Genomic DNA, 17,782 nt, shown 5'->3' with positions numbered 1-17,782 from the left:
AAAACAACCCCAGCTCCTGAGAATGGAGGACGCTGGTGGGTGGTACAAGGAGCCAGTTTGCTGGGAAACAATATGGAGGGCTGGGGCTGGTGAAGCCATCCTAGTGAGGCAGATCAAGTGGGTCCTTCCCTTTGCGGAGTTCACAAGCTAAAATGGAAGTAAAAAGTGAACAGAAAGGTGGTCACAGTGTTTAATTTAGGAGGCTCTGTGTATGTGTGTAGAGGGTGGTTCCCCAGGGCTTTTTCTATTCACTGCTCTCATTTTATGGTCCTCAAGATGTTGCCCAAGAGTGAGCTGCAAGGGCCTGCTTGTCTTTTCCGTCCTGGCGTGCTGAACAGAAATAGTGCCGGAACTGCATGACTGCAACCCTTTGCAGGATCTCAAAAAACCTGAGCCAGCATACTGTTTTAAAATTTCATGGCATTAAATATGAGAGTGTTACAGAAATAGCAGAGAGGACACAGGGCCAGACAGCAAGCTAAGGAATGTGAGAACAAATTTGCAAGAGCAATAATGCACACAGGGGTGTTTCTCAAGCTATGAAGCATGTTCAGAGGTGTGTGGGGTGAATGCTTCTCATTGTGCATTTAGCTGTTACCACTGTCCTGAGTACTGGTGCAGGTCTGGTTTAATCAGTTCTCCCAGTTTCCAGCTGGCTCAGTGTCCTGAACCAATTCACCTTGGAACTGTGTAAATGTTTCTCAGCACCACACCAGTGGGAGTGGGAGAGAAGGCTGTGGTGTGGCCACAACACACCAGGGTAGCCCAGGTGGAAATGATGCTGTGTCTGACCCTCCTCTCAGTGGTGACTTCATACTTCCAGGAGCTCACATTTAGATCACTGCATGGTCTGATTAACCCAGTGGCTTGCTGAGGATTTCCACGCTAAATTGCTAAAACAGTACTCCTTCTTTCTTACGCAGGAATGCTTTCTATGGCCTCTTGTTTTTGGCATTGATCTCCAGTCTCTGATCTCTTTGTCGCTTTGGTCAAAGTCTGTCCCTGCAGCTTTAGCTGCACTCTCATACCAGCTGTCATCTGTTGTTGCCATCAGAGTTTCTTCATCATCCTTTTGCTTCAGAGGTTTGGACACCTTTTGTGACCTTTAAAAGATGAGAAGCCTGAGTGGACATGACAAAATAAACAACACAGCTGAAGGTTCCCTGAACAAACTTTTTAGAGCTATGCCTGGGTATTAGAGGCTGTGGTTAAGCCTGACCTTGCTAGAGCCCTCGTCTTCTATTTGAATGCAGTGGGATTATAATCTAATATCAATTTCCATCTCTGATTCCCCAACACCCATGTCCATATGATAGGCCTGAACTGCAGTTCAGCTTCACAGATGGTACCTGCATCACAGAAAATATTAGATGACTAGTGCCCTAAATATGACAGAGTGCATTTGTCTACACATCTGTATATACAGAAAAATCTCTTTAATGGTAAAAAGCATAGTCACGTAAGGGAAATGTGAAGGGAGTTTGCTAGAAGACTCAGTGGTGACATTTTAAGTGTTGGAGCAGGATAAGCAAATTTAGAAGACCTTAAAACTGTGAATAAACATGGCAAGTGAATTTATCACATCTGCCTAAAGAAGCAGGCTTTTATGATATTTCAGTTTTCTATTACAAACAAGAACTTTGATAACTGCTGTGTTTTCCCAATAGTGCAAAAAATGTCAAATATTTTAGTGACCTGCTATTTAAAAAATAACCACATCAAATGCCTCGGCTTCCTTGAGGATTGTCTCATTTTCCTTCAGGACATGCATTTCTCATGGCCCATCAACATCTGTGCAGCTATTGCAAATGCAGGAGGATGGAGGAGGGAAGACTTGCATGGTCTGATTTTCTCTTCAGCCTCTGTGCATCAGATGAACTTCAGTAAATACAGGGAGAGGGGAGAGCCTTCATGGAGAAGGAGCATGCAACTGCCCTCCCAGTGTGTCCTCAGCAGGATACACAGCTTCAAGTACCCCTTTCCTGGGGAATGAATTCATTGACAGCTCAAAACTGTTGATTTGGCAGTGGATTTTTCCAGCATCTCCTCTGTTTTTTGCTATCTATTCTAAAGCTGTCTGAATGAAGATGTGAAGGAAAATTAATCCAAATCACATAAAATGTGAAAGTAAAGTAAATTAGGTAAACTAAATTAAACTATTGTGTATATTCTCTGATTCAGCATTCAAGTGACCTTAATTTGATTAAGCTTAATTCACATCAAAGTAAATTATACTAAATATGAAATAGGGTTGATTTAATTAATAAAGAGTGTCTGCTGGGATCTAATGTGGTTTGATTCATTACAGAAATGTTAATTCAGATTACCTTTCTACAGTTTTCTCATGTAGATAAACCTTACAGGACAGTGTATTAGTTATGCCTAAACTGATGTAATTGTGTGTTTATTCCCCTTTGGCCCTAGAAGGACCTTCCCACCACTCTCCTCATATGGGACTTCATGAGTACCTTGTTGTGGGATGTTTTGTTAATTTGTTCATCCAGGCAAAGAAAGTCTATCAGTTTCTGTTGGTTTAGTCACCTTTTCACCTGATTGGTTTCTGCATGATGCTCTGAAGGGTAAAGACAGGAGTGTCAGTGTGTGATCAAGGTGAGGAGGTTTGTGACTCGTTTCACCTCAGGTCAACCCTTTGTGCAGGAGACACTGCTTCCAGCGCTACTGGAAACCCACTCCACTGGGTTACACAGCACATGGACAGAAGACATGAGCTTTGCTGGAGTTGCTTAAGGACACATAACACCACAGTTCATTTTCTTGGTGTTTAGTTACAACTGTGATGTATTGCTTGGCTTTGGCTTATACTGTTTTCCTTTGTCTTTTTCTCTCCTTTGTGCCTATGTAGTACTACAGCTTGTACTGTCTGAACAGCATCACCTGAGTAGTTTGTGCTCTCATATCCACAAGCTCTACTGACTCACTTTTCTGATTTTCTGTCCATGACTTTGAAGTTCTGTGAGTTTATTTTTTGCCGTATGATTATTACAGGAGTGGACTCACTATAATTGCAAAGATAGGATAGCTGTGGTGGCTGAGGCCTGGAAGTCTTTTATAAGGACTGACTTTCTTTTCAAAAGATTGTGCAAAAAATTCCTGATTCCACAGTGCTGTACTTCAAGTGTAGAACTTGAACTGAAGCACCTGTTCATTTTCAATAATTTGCTAAGTTGAAACTATGAGAGAGGCTTCAGGGGAAGAATGGGTAATAAATATGAACTACATAGAGCAAAGATAATCTGATTCTATAGCTTGGGATTCTTTCTTTCTTTCTTTCTTTCTTTCTTTCTTTCTTTCTTTCTTTCTTTCTTTCTTTCTTTCTTTCTTTCTTTCTTTCTTTCTTTCTTTCTTTCTTTCTTTCTTTCTTTCTCTTTCTTTCTTTCTTTCTTTCTTTCTTTCTTTCTTCTTTCTCTTTTTCTTTCTTTCTCTCTCTCCTCTTTCTTTCTCTCTTTCTTTCTCTCTTTCTCTCTTTTCTTTGAGTATGAGTAAACTGGTATTTGAAAAATAGAAAAATTACCCAAAACATGTTCTAAACTTCAACATGAACCCTAACTTGGATGCAAAAGTCTCTGAACTTTGGAAGGCAAGATGAAATATAATCTTGTGCCTCAGCGTTCACTTGAGATCTGTCCCCAGAGTACTAGGAAATGCTGACTGTTCCTGTTAGCATCTTCACACCTTCTAGGTTCAGTTTGCACAGAGAATCACTCCAAAATAATGGCCAAAGCAGTGCTGTCCACTTCTAGAAGCTTCCTGTGATTATTTTGTTCGTTCTGTCTGGAAATCAGGCTTTGAAACCACCAAGCTGTGTGCTCATCCCATCCAGTTTAAATATCAGCACACCCCAACACGTAAACAATGTACTTCTTCACGAGGCAATGGAAATCAATGAGGCTTTGAAGAGACGTGCTCTTTAAAGTCATGGCCTTATTTGGGAAGTTACAAGAAGCTTGGCTGTCACAAGAGAATATTTTGGCTCTGTGACAGTTTTCTTTATACAGTTCTTCAGAGAGGAATCTCCTGGGTTAGTGCAATGTTAACTTCCAAGTGATTTGTGCCTTTTTTCCCCTCCCCAGGAATATCCTTGTGGGTCCCTTCCAACTCAGAATATTCTGTAATTTGCTGTAGGAGAACCCAATATACTGGTCAAAGGAGGCTAAAGACCCCTTTGGGCCTCACTCTTGTCCCAAGTATGTAGAGAAAAAACAGTTTTTCAAAGGTAAATTGAAAAATTCCTAGTATTTCAGTATTCCTGAGCAAATTCATGATTTTTCATAATTACTTCTCTATTTCTTTTTTTTTCCCACTTCACTATTCATTTATTGAGTGCTGTCTTCTGTTTATGTAAGTGTGGGATTGTTTAGGAATAATCTGGACTGCCATCACACTTTTGATCCTTATGCTTCATGGGAACATTTCCTTTATGTTCCTGATGCCTTGGGAACTGTGGTGGGATAAAAGAGTCTGCATGATGAGAGAAATGATAAACTGAAGGGAAAGTGTCAGAGACAGAAGCATTTTAGACTTGGAAATGTTGGGGGGAAAAGAGGAGAGGAGATTATCTCAGCAGCGTTTTGAAGGGGTTTCAGAAGAGGTAGCTGAAAGAGGAATAGGTATTAGAGAAGAAAGGTGTGATTATAAGCTAAAAATCACTGTGGCTGTTTCTGAATCCCCAGTTCATATGATATACAGGTGAAATATAAAATTACTGCAGAGACTTAAACTGCACAATCCTGTGAAGTCTGAAGGGAAAAGGACCTCCAGGCCAGATTGATGTTAGGAACCTGGGGCACAATGATAAGCAAAGCCATATGGATCTGTCATGACATGAATACCAGAAAGGATGCCGTCAAGCATCAACAATAATTTTAAATAATTATAGTTCCTGGAGAAGTTTTTGGTGAAGTCCAGGGACAGAGGGTGGGATCTGGTTGTGAGACTAGTACCTATTCTTCAGATTTGATTTCCTACAAAGGCTAAAATGTACCCTTCTCCCCAGGATATTGGAACCTCTTCTCCACTGTCCTTGTCGGGGCTCCCTTGGCTTGTTCTGGCAGTTCCTCTGCTCATACACACCCAACACACATTTCAGCTCTTTTCTGCTCCTCGCAGTGCCTCTCTGTTCCTGAGGAGGTGGGGAGGCAGCTCAACAGGCTGAGCTCTGTCCCCAGCCCTACACAACAGTGACAAAGGTAATATTTAGCTGGTGCTGGCGAGTCTGAAGAGGTGGAGAGGGCAGTGTGCCTGCGTCAGAAGCAACCCAAGGGTCCAGTATAATCCTAATGTCACTTAATATTGTGTGCATCTAGTAGCTGCCTTGAGGTAGCAAAGATGGGTAGTGCCCATGGCAGCAGATGGGAAGGGAAGATATGTCAAACTTAAAGAGAGCTTGAGCTCTTTGCAGCAGGTGTGGGGAATGCATCTGGGAATGTGAGGCTGGAAGGAGCACACGCCAGGCTAGGCTGATCTGCAGTGCTCTGAGACAGAAATGTGAATTAAAAATGTTGCAGAATAGGGATTCCTGTCTGTGGCTGGAAACTTAAAAGGAATTTTGTGAGCAAGTAGAATAAGTTTTAGATAGTATTTGAGGTTTCATGATCATTTCTTATTTTAAGAGTCTTGTGAATTCATTTCCAGCGCCTTAGTACTTTTGTCTTCCCTTTCAAGGTCGTCGTGATGCACTGGTTGCTCTGTAGCTTCATTCATTAGAAATTAGCTAAACTGGGATTTGACTGGGATGTTTATCTGGGATGACCTGACCATTTCCTTCCGGAAGTCATTCATACTTGAAAAGACAAATCTCATGTTGAAAGACAGGCCATGATCACCTCTCTTTGCCTCCAAAGATGAGGGAAATAGAAATTGACTCTTGAATAAATATTTAATAGTCGAAAGTATGAGTAACTTGTCTAAACTGAATTGGTGCCAGTTTTATTTTAAATGATCTGGAGTATCCACGTGATCAGTGTGTGGCTGATGGCCATGGCCTGTGGTACACCAGAGCCCAGCTGGATGCCAGACACTGTACACATGCTCGGACACCTGGGTTTGAACCCCAAGCAATGCTAGGCAGGATGGCAGTGGGAATATGCAACGTTTCAGCAATGAACACTGTTGGGAGGAAAAGCTTTTCTTTGCTACAGTTTGCTGTGGGGTTTGATGTACAAATATGAGTCAGTGGAGCTAGAGCCAGATCATTATGACTGCAACTCCTGATTTCCCTTTCTGTCCTTTCATGGTTCTGGATACCTTCTTGTGCAGTTTTGGGATGGACAAAAGTGTATCCCATTGCTTTTCCCAAGGTGGTGACCTGGTTGTGAGACAGACTCTATGTGTTCTGAGTGGCTTGCCTGCTAGTCCAGCCTAAGTGGTGAAAAGGGCCCGCTCAGCACAGGCCGGGAGGCAATTGGTGCTGTACTATGCTTGATTCATGGTAGTGTAGGGCAATTTGTACTACTGCTCCTTGCTTGGCTCTAAAAATGCTACTAGCTCTACCATAGGTCGTTAATCACAGCTGTATAGCTTAAGCAATTTGCATGCATTTGACTCTAAAGTATAACATGAAGCTTACATTAAAAAGATATTTTTGTATTTGTTTTGATACCTCTTTTAATTAAAGTGTCAGACCTAATACTGTTTCACTGAAGAAGCCACTGGGCCTTTTCCAAGGAGTCCTGCAGGAGCAGCAGAAAGCAGGAGCTGTAATATTTCTAAGGTTCTTAAACTAACAAACAAAAAAAATCAGGTTTTCAATCTTCAGTCTTTATATGAAGAACAAATGAGGGATAGAAACCGGGTACTCAAAACAATACTTTGCAACATAAGCTGCCTGCTTTGATTTTGATTTGCCATAGAATGTCATAAAATATTTCTCCTTGCTATATTCTGGCTCAAAAACATTGGGTCTTACTGATGCTCTGCCAGGAGTTTGGTAAAGCTGGCAGATTCCCACTGACCCTCTGCAGAGGTGAGCATGGCCAAGCCACGTGCATTTCAGAGAAAGGTATCCCTGAGAGGTCTCCTGGGTTAGAGAATATACTTGTGGACACCCATAACTTTCCTCCAGCCTTAAAGTAAGAAGACAGCATGAAGTCTCAACATTGTGGTCTAATTGTGTCTGTGGTTCTTGTTAAAGATGATGTATAATCTTTCTTCACTATGTGTGCTTTTCTTAGGGAGCATGTGTTGTCAATATGTAAATTCCACATGAGGTACCCACAAAGAGAAGAGGTTGTGGGAATGACCTGAAGTTGCTTGTGCAGCAGCTGCTGTAGCTGCTAGACACACTTCGGGAGCAAGATGTGCTATGCCCAAGGGATGAGAAGGTCCTGATCACAGAACCACATGGAATTGTGGAGGCTGGCAAGGACATCTGGAGATCAAGCTCAGGACCTTGTCTGTCTGAGTTTTTAATATCTCCCAAGATGGTGATGCCACAGCCATTCTGGGTAACCTGTGCCAGTGTTTGACCACTCTCAAGGTAGAAAGTTTCTTCTTTTGTCTGAATTGGATTCCCTGTATTTCAAAATTTGTTCCTGTCGCCATTTGTCCTGTTACCTGTCACTTCTGAGGAAAGTCTGGCTGTCCTCTTTACTCCCCCATCATGTATTTTTGCACGCTGTTGAATGTGTCTATAATGATGTGATGGGAGACACTGTCGAAAGCCTTACTGCAGTCAAGACTTGTTAGTACAGAGTAGGCCAGACCCTGGCCAGTGTGATGATGGTGTCACTTTCTCTGGGTAGAAGCACAGCTCCGGTGGCACCACACACTCCATCATCAACCTTCTGCCAGCAAGGTTGTTTGGGTTAGTATGTAAAAATGCTTTCCTGAAGCCTTGGAGGGGTCAGAACTTCCACGTGTTCTGATTGGAGTGAGAAAATGTTATTCTGACATTGCCACAGGTTGGGTCTGGTGCCACTGTCAGAAGAGAATTCCACAGTATAGATGAATAATTCCTGATTACATTTATTGTAATATCTTTTGCATCAGTTGCAAGGGAAAGAAATTTTTATTGTTTTGGAAGAATTTTTCATTTGTTTTCTGTTTTGTTTTTTTTATTTGGGTTTTTTTGTTTGCTTTAGTTTTTGTTTTTGTTGGAAGCAGAGGCAGAATACATCTTAATGTGATAGCAATGCAGCTAAGTTTTGATAGATTCTCTGCCAACAACCCTTTACGTTGGATAATCCCTACGTGTAGCAGCCTTTCAGTTCCTAAAGGGGCTACAAGAGAGCTGGAGAGTGACTTTTTACAAGGGCTTGTAGTGACAGGCCAAAGAGGAATGGCTTCAAGCTGAAAGAGAGTAGGTTTAGATTAGATATTAGGAAGAAATTCTTTACTGTGTGGGAATGAAGCACTAGAACATGTTTTACAGAGAAGTTGTGGATGCCCCATCCCTCTAAGTCTTCAAGGCCAGGTTGGATGGGGCTTTGAGTAACCTGATCTAGTGGAAGCTGTCCCTGCTCGGGAACTAGATGATCTTTAAGGTCCCTTCCAATCCAAACCATTCAATAATTCTAGGTTCCAAATGAAATTCTGGACTGTGATCTGATCTGAGCTTTGACATTATGTCTATGTAAAATTCCTGTAAGCTGTTATCTCCTAAGACCTTGGTGTTGTGATCTTGTGCTGCAGAGAGCTTGCTTGATGACACATACATGTTCCCCATTGAGTTTTATTAACTGCAATGAGGTTATACTTTTGGCAGAGAGAAGCAGAGATATAAAACTTAGCCTTCATTTTCCCCTTGTCTACATCCTGCCATTAAACTAGAAAGTGCAGAGTTATAAGGAGACTCAGTAGTTGTTATGAGTACTGTTCTGATGTTTACCAGAGAAGATGTCTAGTTGATACTGGTGTTTTACATGCAGAATAACTTCTGTATTGCCAATATTCTTGATAATTAATCCCAAATTCAGTAGGCATTAATGTGCTCATCTGCATGTGGGAAGTTGTTTGGTTTATGTTGTCTGCTACTTTTGATTGTAGCCATGCCACTGAACAATTGAAACAGTTATAAGATCTAGGTCACTGGCTTCCTTGAAAATGACAAGAAGTCAGGCTGTTTGTGGTGGTATGTGAATACCTGTGTTTGCGTTCACGTTTGAAATACATAGTTTGTGTTTGTTGAGATACATTGTATACACCCCTCCTAAATGTCGAAGTGTGCTTTCATGGGTGAAGTGTATTATTCAGACACTGTTTTCAATTCCACTGACATTTCATTTGATAGTGGTGATAATGCCAGTCTAGTTTTAGCCTCTCACTTGCCTTTTTTCCCCACTTAATCCCTCACAACTTGGAAAAAGTCAAATTGACTGATTTCAGCTAACTTTAAGATAGTTTCCAAATGGAAACCTACAGTTCCTTTTTTTGTCTCTGATAAGAGCCTTCTTCTCTGTGTTTGTACAAATACTAATCAGCAGAGAGGTGGCAGGTATAAGATACTGTGGCTTTGAGGTGACTGTTGAGGCAGTGTAATTCATTATTACTATGGGGACTTCTGTGTGCGGTATGATTGTAATTTATCTGTGCTGAATTGCAGAAAATATGGTTGATAATTATTTATCCAGGAAAAATAATACTTTTCTGCTTTGCACTTCCAATTTCTATAGCCCTGTCCGTTTCACTGGAAGGTATTTTTTTTTCTTTTGGCAAGGCACCTTCCACTAGTCCAGGATGCTCAAAGCTCCATCCAGCCTGGTCTTGAACACTTCCAGGGATGGGGCATACACAACTTCTCTGGGTAACCTGTCCCGACACCTCATCATCCTCAGAGTAAAGAATTTTTTTCTATTATCTGTTCTTAATTAACCATCTTTCAGTTTGAAGCCCTTGTCCCTTGCTCTGTCACTACACTTTTTATGCTTTTAAATAATTTTTATAAACAGACAGGAATACCCAAATCTTGGTCATATCAACTAACATTTGCAACCTATACAGAGTGAATATTAATTTCTGGATATTTGATGTTTTGACCATATTTCTTCTTCTACTAATTTGACACATCTCTAATATTCTTGTCTGTTGCTGTTGTTATGTAAACTGCTTTCCCATTTCCAGCTTTATATGGCAGTCAGCACCATGCAGTCCTACACTTGACTGGATATTTCGGGCACTGTTGCAGTGATCGATAACTTAATAATCTGGATGGAGCTTTTAGTTTTCATCCTGACTGGCTCAGTTCTGTTGGATTGCAAGTTGTGACTTGGTGCTATCCCCAAGGGCTGATAGAAAATCAGTGGGAATCCCATTCTCTCTGGTTCACTCCAGTGCATCTTCCCTAAAGCACTAGAATAAGGCAGATGTGACTGCATTTGGGAAAACATCCTGTTTAAGCCCTGTGAGATGTTGTACACTCGGCTGCACCTGATGCAAGGTATCTGTTAATGAGGGTGGTATGTGATACTCCCAGAATGATAAGAGTAAAGCCATGGGAGAAGAACATGGGGAAGACATCAGCAGTCCCATGGTCAGGCAAAGCATGAAGCATATTTGAGCCAAATCTGGGAGGGAGAAAATTGATTTTTTTCTGTGCATATACTCATTGTGCTGTGATAACTTCAAGCTATATAAATGAGGGAGGATTTTTTTTTTGTGAAAGTTAATATGAGAAAATCAACCTGAAGACCTGAGAATGAAAGGAGCAGTCTTAAATGTGTCATTTTGACCTTATGCATCGAAATTCAAAGTGCATTTTAAGGCAACATGTAATAGAAATCCCATTGGTGAAAGGAGGAAAAAAACGTTCACGTCTGCCCCACCCACCCTTTCCTTTAACATCTGAAGCTTTGAGTCAATACTCTAATATTGAATACACTCTGGTTCAGTAAACTTTAGGGTACTGTAATTATTTTCACAATTTCTCCAGTACCTGAACAAACTAAGATAGCCATTCCTATTCTATTTCAATAAACATTTTAAATCTTATTTTCTTAAGCCCAGTAAAGACCTTTGAGCTCATAGACAATTCTGTTGAAAGGAGATTTTTCAGCTATTCTGGGATGCTGCTTGTGATTGCCACATCCTGCACTGTGCAGAAACATTGGAGCTTCAGTGGATGAACAGCCATAAGATATGTTCTCGTTGGCTCATTTCCTATCTCCTTTCTGTGTTCTTCCTCATGAATTGAAATGAATGCTGAATTTTTCAGTGCAGTTGTGGTTTTTTTTAGAGTGGTCTGAAAATCACTTCAGCATAATGATAATAGAGGTTTAATGACAGAAGTCTGCTGTGTTTAGTGGCGTTTTCCTTGCTTCAGCAAGGGAATAAGTAGTTACCTCATTAAAATATCTCAATCTTTTTGTGATTGGATAATATCACCAAGCATCTGGCAAAGGCTTTGGTGGAATCCCAGGTAAAGAGGACAAATACTTATATGATGATAAACTGAATATGAGTAATGTGAAATGTTATACTTGAGGAAACTAGGTTCTTCACAGAGTATCAGCCCTGGGGTGCCAGTGAAATACTAGTTAAAGCCAGAAATGTCACCATTATCCTCTGCTTTGTTCTGGTTTGTCATATTTCCAGGCTTTTTTTTCAGCCTTTGCTTCTTTGTCAAGCTTTCATCAAGGATAACCACTTCTATCACAGTCTCACTTATTTGTTACAGCCTGGCATTAAAATTACAAAGTGTTTTCCAAAAACTACTGATCATCTTCAGTGGAAGGGACCCTCCTTGTCACATCTTTTTGGCCTCGGATCAGAAGGTAGGGTCTGGGTCCCACAGTTCCCATGACATTAATTGTCCCACCCAATGTTTAGTGTAATTTTTCTTTTCTGTTTTTTAGTCAAGTGTGGGATGTTTTTCATCAAAGATTGGACTGGTTAGGCAGGGAATAAACAACTTCTTGTAAAAACTTTCATTGCTGGTTGTGGTTTCTGACATAATTTCTGTCTGTTTCTCAAGGCCTTCAGTCTGGCTTAGGGCACAAGAAGTTACAGTCTTTGCTAAAAAGTTATAAGGAGGTTTTTATAGCCCTGCAGTTATTTATTTATTTATTTATTTATTTATTTGGTCATTGCATGTGTTCGTGTGACTTTCTGAAGCCCCTTTGAGTTCTGTCAGGTAATTGCATGCTGAGCCTCATTCACATCTACAGTAGGACATGGTGATCTCAGATCTTACTGTCTAATATGGGAATCATAGTAATTAACCAGAAATGAGACTTGGTTGTCTCACAGGTTAGAAGCCCTACTCTCCCTGTCTGTAATACTATCAGCTGTTGTGAAAGTGCTGGCTAAGAAAAAAAATTAAGTTAAAAGAAGTTTTTCTACTGAAACCTTTCAGCAGTTGACCTCTACTGAATATGAAAGCTTTCTGAAGGATATTTGCCTTTTTAGTCCTTCACAGTGAACTCGTTGATGACAGAAGCCTTGACTTGAACAGCTAACTATTTGCATAGTGGCTGTTGAGAAATTGCAAAAATTGGAAGACCAGATAGTGATTTTGTCAACTTTGTTTCAAAAAGAACGCTTATGAGACACACTACTTAATGTTTGCTGTTAATTCTGTAGAAGAATTTTATTTTAGATTACATGAAAAATAAGTGAATAACAGTCCTTTTCCACTTGCTTAGAGTTAGAGGAATATTGAGGTGAACAAGAAAACAAGTTCAGAATTCCATCGTTCTTACATGAGGGATCTTGGCTAGCTCTGACTTTGAAGATAAAAACCTGTTGCCTGAAAAGTCAGTAGCAGAACACTTGCTTTCAAGGGGGTACCTCACCCATGCCTGGCTGCTTGGGTGCTGTATGTAGTGAGCAGACTTGCAGTGAAGTTCAGCCTAAATATATAAGGTGGCTTTTCCTCATGGTTGCATCATTCTCCTCTCTGCTAATTTGAATCTTTTACTAGACTGTAGCCAGAAGCACCTACCCCGCAGTCCTTCTCTTTCTGGATGCTTGTGGAAGAATTAATTTCTGTCAGATGGTGTGACTGCATGTGTTTTAGTGTTCCCACAGCGTGCCTTTATTGTCACTTAACACTATCACATTTGTTTAAAGTAAATAAAATGAAACCCAAGGTCACTATTACATTAAAAACACCATGCCCAAATAAATGTAGATTTTCTTTGTTTCCAATGCTGGGCATTTTTTTGCCATGGGTGCCTTTTCCTTTCATTCCAGCCTTTTTGTTTATATTTTTCAGAGCCATGAGATCAGATGCCACAGTTGTTACCATGGCCTGGCCCCTGTTGCTGTGTCTGGGAGATGTAGTAGTCTGTACTTTGGATGCTTTTCCAGCTTCCAAATCCTGGAGCTCAGTGGAGCAGCCACTGCCTTAGAGCACAGTGAACCTTGGGAGCTGTAGTTGGGTTTGGATGTTTCAAACTCCAGCCAAAATCCTCCATGTAAGAAACTGTACTGGAAACAAGCCATAGCAGCAAAAGAAGGAGGCAAGCGAAGGTGGGGAGCAGGCCCAGAGGTGACTTTGGATTTGCTGTCTTCTCATGACTTTTTCCCAGGCAGTGCGTTCTCCTATTGCCCCATTATCTCTGCTTCCCAGAGGTGGGGTTGATTTCCCAGGGTTTGACTCTCCCTCACTTCCAGCATTCCTCCCATTTCATCTGCTCTCTAGCCAGCAGCTGAGTGGCAGAGCCTGTTGCAGCTCTCCCTGGCAGATGCTGGTTGGCATCCTTAGTTTGGCTGGACACTGTTGTGGTAGCGATGCTGAGGCTGATCCACTGTGTGCATAACCTTCAGTAAAGCCTCCCCTGTCCCTCCCGAGCATGCTGCCAAGTTTGGCTGGGGCTGCCAGGTGCCTTGGCAAAATGTCCCTGGTCTCTCCCATAGCTAGCACCGGTGCAATGCCTAAGCGAACTGTTGATGGGAGTCAACCAGCCTGTGATTCTTGCTCATCCAGAATTTCCAAGGGGCTTGCTATGGGAATGACGAGCTCTGGCTCCTGGTCTTTTGGGGTCTGTTCCCCAGTACTGTGAGCTGTGTTTATTCAACATGCAATGCTGCTAGGGCATGTTATTTCAGAGGAGCAGATGCACTGTCCATTGCCAGGCTATTCCAGGAACATGTCCATATGCTTCCACACTCCACATTGGTGGGACCTCCCTACACAGAGTAAATTCAGACTGCACCTCTGAGCCTTTGGTGCCTCAAGGCTCCTGGTTCCCCTGGGAGCAGGTTTTAGCAGTGCAGATTGGCCAGCACAGGGCTGGTGTGGCTGGCACAGAGGTGATGTGGTTGTCACAGAGGTGGTGTGGCCAGCACAGAGGTGGTGTGGCCGGCACAGGGTGGTGTGGCCATCACAGGGGTGGTTTGACTGGCACAGGGATGGGGTGGCTGGCACAGGGGTGGTGTGACTGTCACAGGGGAGTTGTAGCTGGCACAGGGGTGGTGTGGCTGGGCCAGGAGAGGTTGGTCCTGCATGCCGCCCCTGGGGGTGCGCAGCGGATGCTCTGACCCCTGCGCTTGCTGCGCTGTTGCCATGGAGATTGCGTGTGCTGTTGCTAGGCAGCTGAAGCATCCTCGCTTGCACACTGCAGTGCCATGAAATGCTCAACTTTCCTCATTCCTATCTCCCTTCTGTGATCTTGCAGATACGACTCCTTTGGCTCTTACCCCAATTCATTCAATTGCACTGCTGCTATTTCTTGGTGTTAACCCTATAAACCCTAAAAAGCTCACATGGCACTGCAAAGAGGGTTTATGACAATGAATTCAGGGCTGAAGGAGTTAAAGTGGTTGGGGATAGACTACAGAGGAAATGATTTCTAGCAGATAAACTACTTTAAATGTTCTGGCATTCATGGAATGGGAGGTTTGTGGATGCAGTCTTTTGTTCCATCACTGATGGTTTAGATGAATAAAAACACAGACTAAAAATATCACTACAAGGTAAGAAAATCAGCTTGAATGGGCCTAATTAATCTCTCGGGTTAAAATATATGTTTAGTTTTTTAGTATCCTCTGCTTGCGTTTGCTGATTTTGATGTAGCATGTGAATGATAATTCAGCTGTGAAGCCGGTCATGTATCGTATTTGACTTATTTGGCTTGAATAATAAAGATATCAGCCTGTATTCTTGGAGTATACTGCATTAATCAGACTTGCAGGAATGATCACATGGTACTCTATCGCCTTTCCCTGTTAGCTGCTGCTTGTCAGCAGCTGGCTGAGCTGTAGGCTGCAGGCCAGTATCTGCATACCCTTTCTCCTCAGAATATTGCAAATATACTGTCTCGTCATTATGCATTTTGCTGCAATTTGACAATCTAAATGGTCCTCCTGCACGTAAAGAAGATTATTTTAAATTTCAGAGCATTTGTGTAGTTGCTAGGCCATGTATGCATTTGAAGAATTCAGGTAGGCTCTCTGTTTTATACATCAGTGTGCTTGGTTTTTGTTCTCACAAGGTTTTTGCTGTGTAATGTCAGTCAGCTCTACAGTTAGTTCTTCAATGTGCAGATATTTATTGTGTTTTTAAATCTCTACCCTATGCATGGGGAGAAGTGCTTGAAGGGTACGATGCAGGTAACGGTAGCTAAACTGCATGGTGAAGTGCAAAGCTGGGTAATTGATTATATCTCGCACAAATTTCATAGCCTTGCAGCCAGAAGCAGCAAGTACAGTGTAGTTATAAATATAAACCAGAAACTGTTCTGTTTAAAAGGGTCTTTGCTATTTTTGGTTCTGGAGAATCTGACAGATGCTCCTTCAAAATAAAATACTGATGGTGATAGAGAAGAGAGAATTGATGCTTGGATTGTACATAGGATTATATTTTATGCTGCTGCAAAGTATACATGTCTTTTCCATAATCTTGTAGCTGCAAAATTCCTTATGAATTACATTTAAAATAAGAATATTGTTAACTTTGTTGGGGTTGGTTTGTTGTTTTCAAACATTTGAGCAACTGTGATTGTTAGGATATAAAATTAGCACCTTTTATTTGATATTGGTTCTGCTCAATATTGCCTCTGCCCCCTCTCCTCCTCCATCCCCACCCCCAGTATAACTCCATCCTTATGTGAGTATTGAGGTCTATTAAAACCATAACAGATTTTAGAAGACATGAAATAGAATTTCTACCCTCTCTAACAGACTTAATTATTTTTTTATGTAATAAAACATTTTGGGACTTTAAAAAATTCTGGCCCATAGTTGTGGGGTAGGGAGTGTCACTTTCTTAAAATATTTTTTTTCTTAGTGTGTTCAGTTCTTATAATTTGTGTTATAATATTGTCTAGAAAAAATGGTGACAATGTTGTGACATTAGGCATCACCTCATGGTGTTTGTCTGTATATCATTATTATAATGTATGTTATAAATACCCTTTTTGGTTCAAAAAATAGATTGTTTGACCAAGTATGTAACTATAGGAGAGGATGGATTCTTTGTATAGTCAATGAGCATTCTGGACCAAATATTTTAAAATGAAACTTTCTAGCCTCTGTTTAAATATTTTTATCATTATTTTTGCCTTTTGTTAAACATTTAATGTATTGGCAATTTCCATTATTTTGTGATTGGATAGTCAGTTCTGTGTGTAAGTGAGTGGTGTCAAAAGCAGTAAAAGTATGTACAGGACTCCCCCACCCCCCAAATGTCCTGATTCCAGACATAAGGGCTGAGGAGGTGCAGACTGACTGTGTATATTTCTCCTGTTGTGAAGTGCAGTATGATGCTGTCTGAGGGAAAAGATTTTATTGGAAGACCAGATAATGCTGTGTAACTGCTGTTGTCATAGGGCTGGCAGGAGATGTTTGGAGTCTTGACATCGCTGAGTGTTGGCAGTACATTAAGGTGCAAATGGGCCCCAAACTTACTGTGCCACTTACTATGCCCAAGAGTTGTTTGTATTTCAACCAGTTGGTTGGATTCTAGTCTTAATTGAGTGAAACTCAATAAATCTACATGAGAAAAAAAAGAAAATGATGATTTAAAAATTCTGCTTTAAAAGCCTTAGCTGTCTTTCAGTGTCTTTCCTAGATGTCTTGGGCCAAAAGACACCTACTTTTATAGCAGGAATGGTCGAATGCTGATTACAGACCCATTAGGCTTATTAAATTACTTGTCATCCTCTCTTAGACTTGATTTGAAAATAGCATTAACATTTGATGTGCAGACTGCTAGACATTTTCTTTTAAATTTTCTGCACTACTAGGACTGGAGTTTCTGTATAGCAGCATTTAAATGGCATTTATTTTATTAGTCATTTCCATGGTGTTTTGTTAAGGTTGTATCTGCATGTTGATGGGTTTTTTTATGGTTTGATTATTGTCATCCCTGTGGCTATTTTAGATTTCCATGGGATCAGAATGTATTTTGCAAAATAAAGAGAGGAAAAAAAGGGTCTGGTTGCAAAGTGGGGTGGAAGTCTTCCTTCCATGGGCTCCTGGAAGCAAAGTGGATGTAGCAGCAGAGGGCACTCTCCTCTGGCCTAAGGGTGGCCCCATACTCTTTCACGAGTGCCATCTTCCATGTGCATGAAACACTGGCTTGCACTTACTTCTCATCTTGACTTCAGCCTGAAGCAGATGCTCATGTGCATGTTGCAGGAGCACAGTTGTTTCCATCTGCCAGTGCACCTACAGGGCTTGGGTACCCAAGTGTCTCAAGAAGTGGTAAGCCCAGTGGTACCTGCTCATGCAGACCTGTCTATGACATTTCTCTATGTGTTACTCTGCTTTTTTCTTCTGCCTCCACACTGGGCCTTAAAGACCCCCAGGACTCCCCGGATGGCTGTGGCACCTCGATCCCATGCCAAGAGGTGTTCCTGCAGTCTGGCTGCCTGAGTTCCCCCAG

The 17,782-nt window shown here is 41.4% G+C and overlaps 1 protein-coding gene across 6 annotated transcripts in view; it reads left to right on the top strand.

The window, feature by feature from the left end:
- Positions 1-17,782, top strand: part of EVL (Enah/Vasp-like) — a 149,432-nt gene that overhangs the window by 10,029 nt on the left and 121,621 nt on the right. Inside the window, exon 1 of one of the 6 annotated variants that reach the window (XM_071557525.1) lies at positions 14,781-14,871. The exons of 1 other annotated variant lie outside the window; for it this stretch is intronic. Coding sequence is in view for 4 of the 5 variants with exons in the window: in XM_071557529.1 (XP_071413630.1) it covers positions 15,317-15,339 (23 nt within the window). In the remaining variant the exon portion in view is untranslated. Of the gene's footprint in view, positions 1-14,780; positions 14,872-15,159; positions 15,340-17,782 lie in introns of those variants that run through there. 4 more of the 6 variants (XM_071557529.1, XM_071557528.1, XM_071557527.1 and 1 more) reach the window with 4 other exon arrangements.

This window comes from Pithys albifrons, chromosome 6, assembly GCF_047495875.1.
Source record: "Pithys albifrons albifrons isolate INPA30051 chromosome 6, PitAlb_v1, whole genome shotgun sequence".
Taxonomy (NCBI): Eukaryota; Metazoa; Chordata; class Aves; order Passeriformes; family Thamnophilidae; genus Pithys; species Pithys albifrons.
The sequence above is the reverse complement of the archived record's forward strand: the minus strand, read 5'-3'. Positions and strand labels throughout refer to the sequence as shown.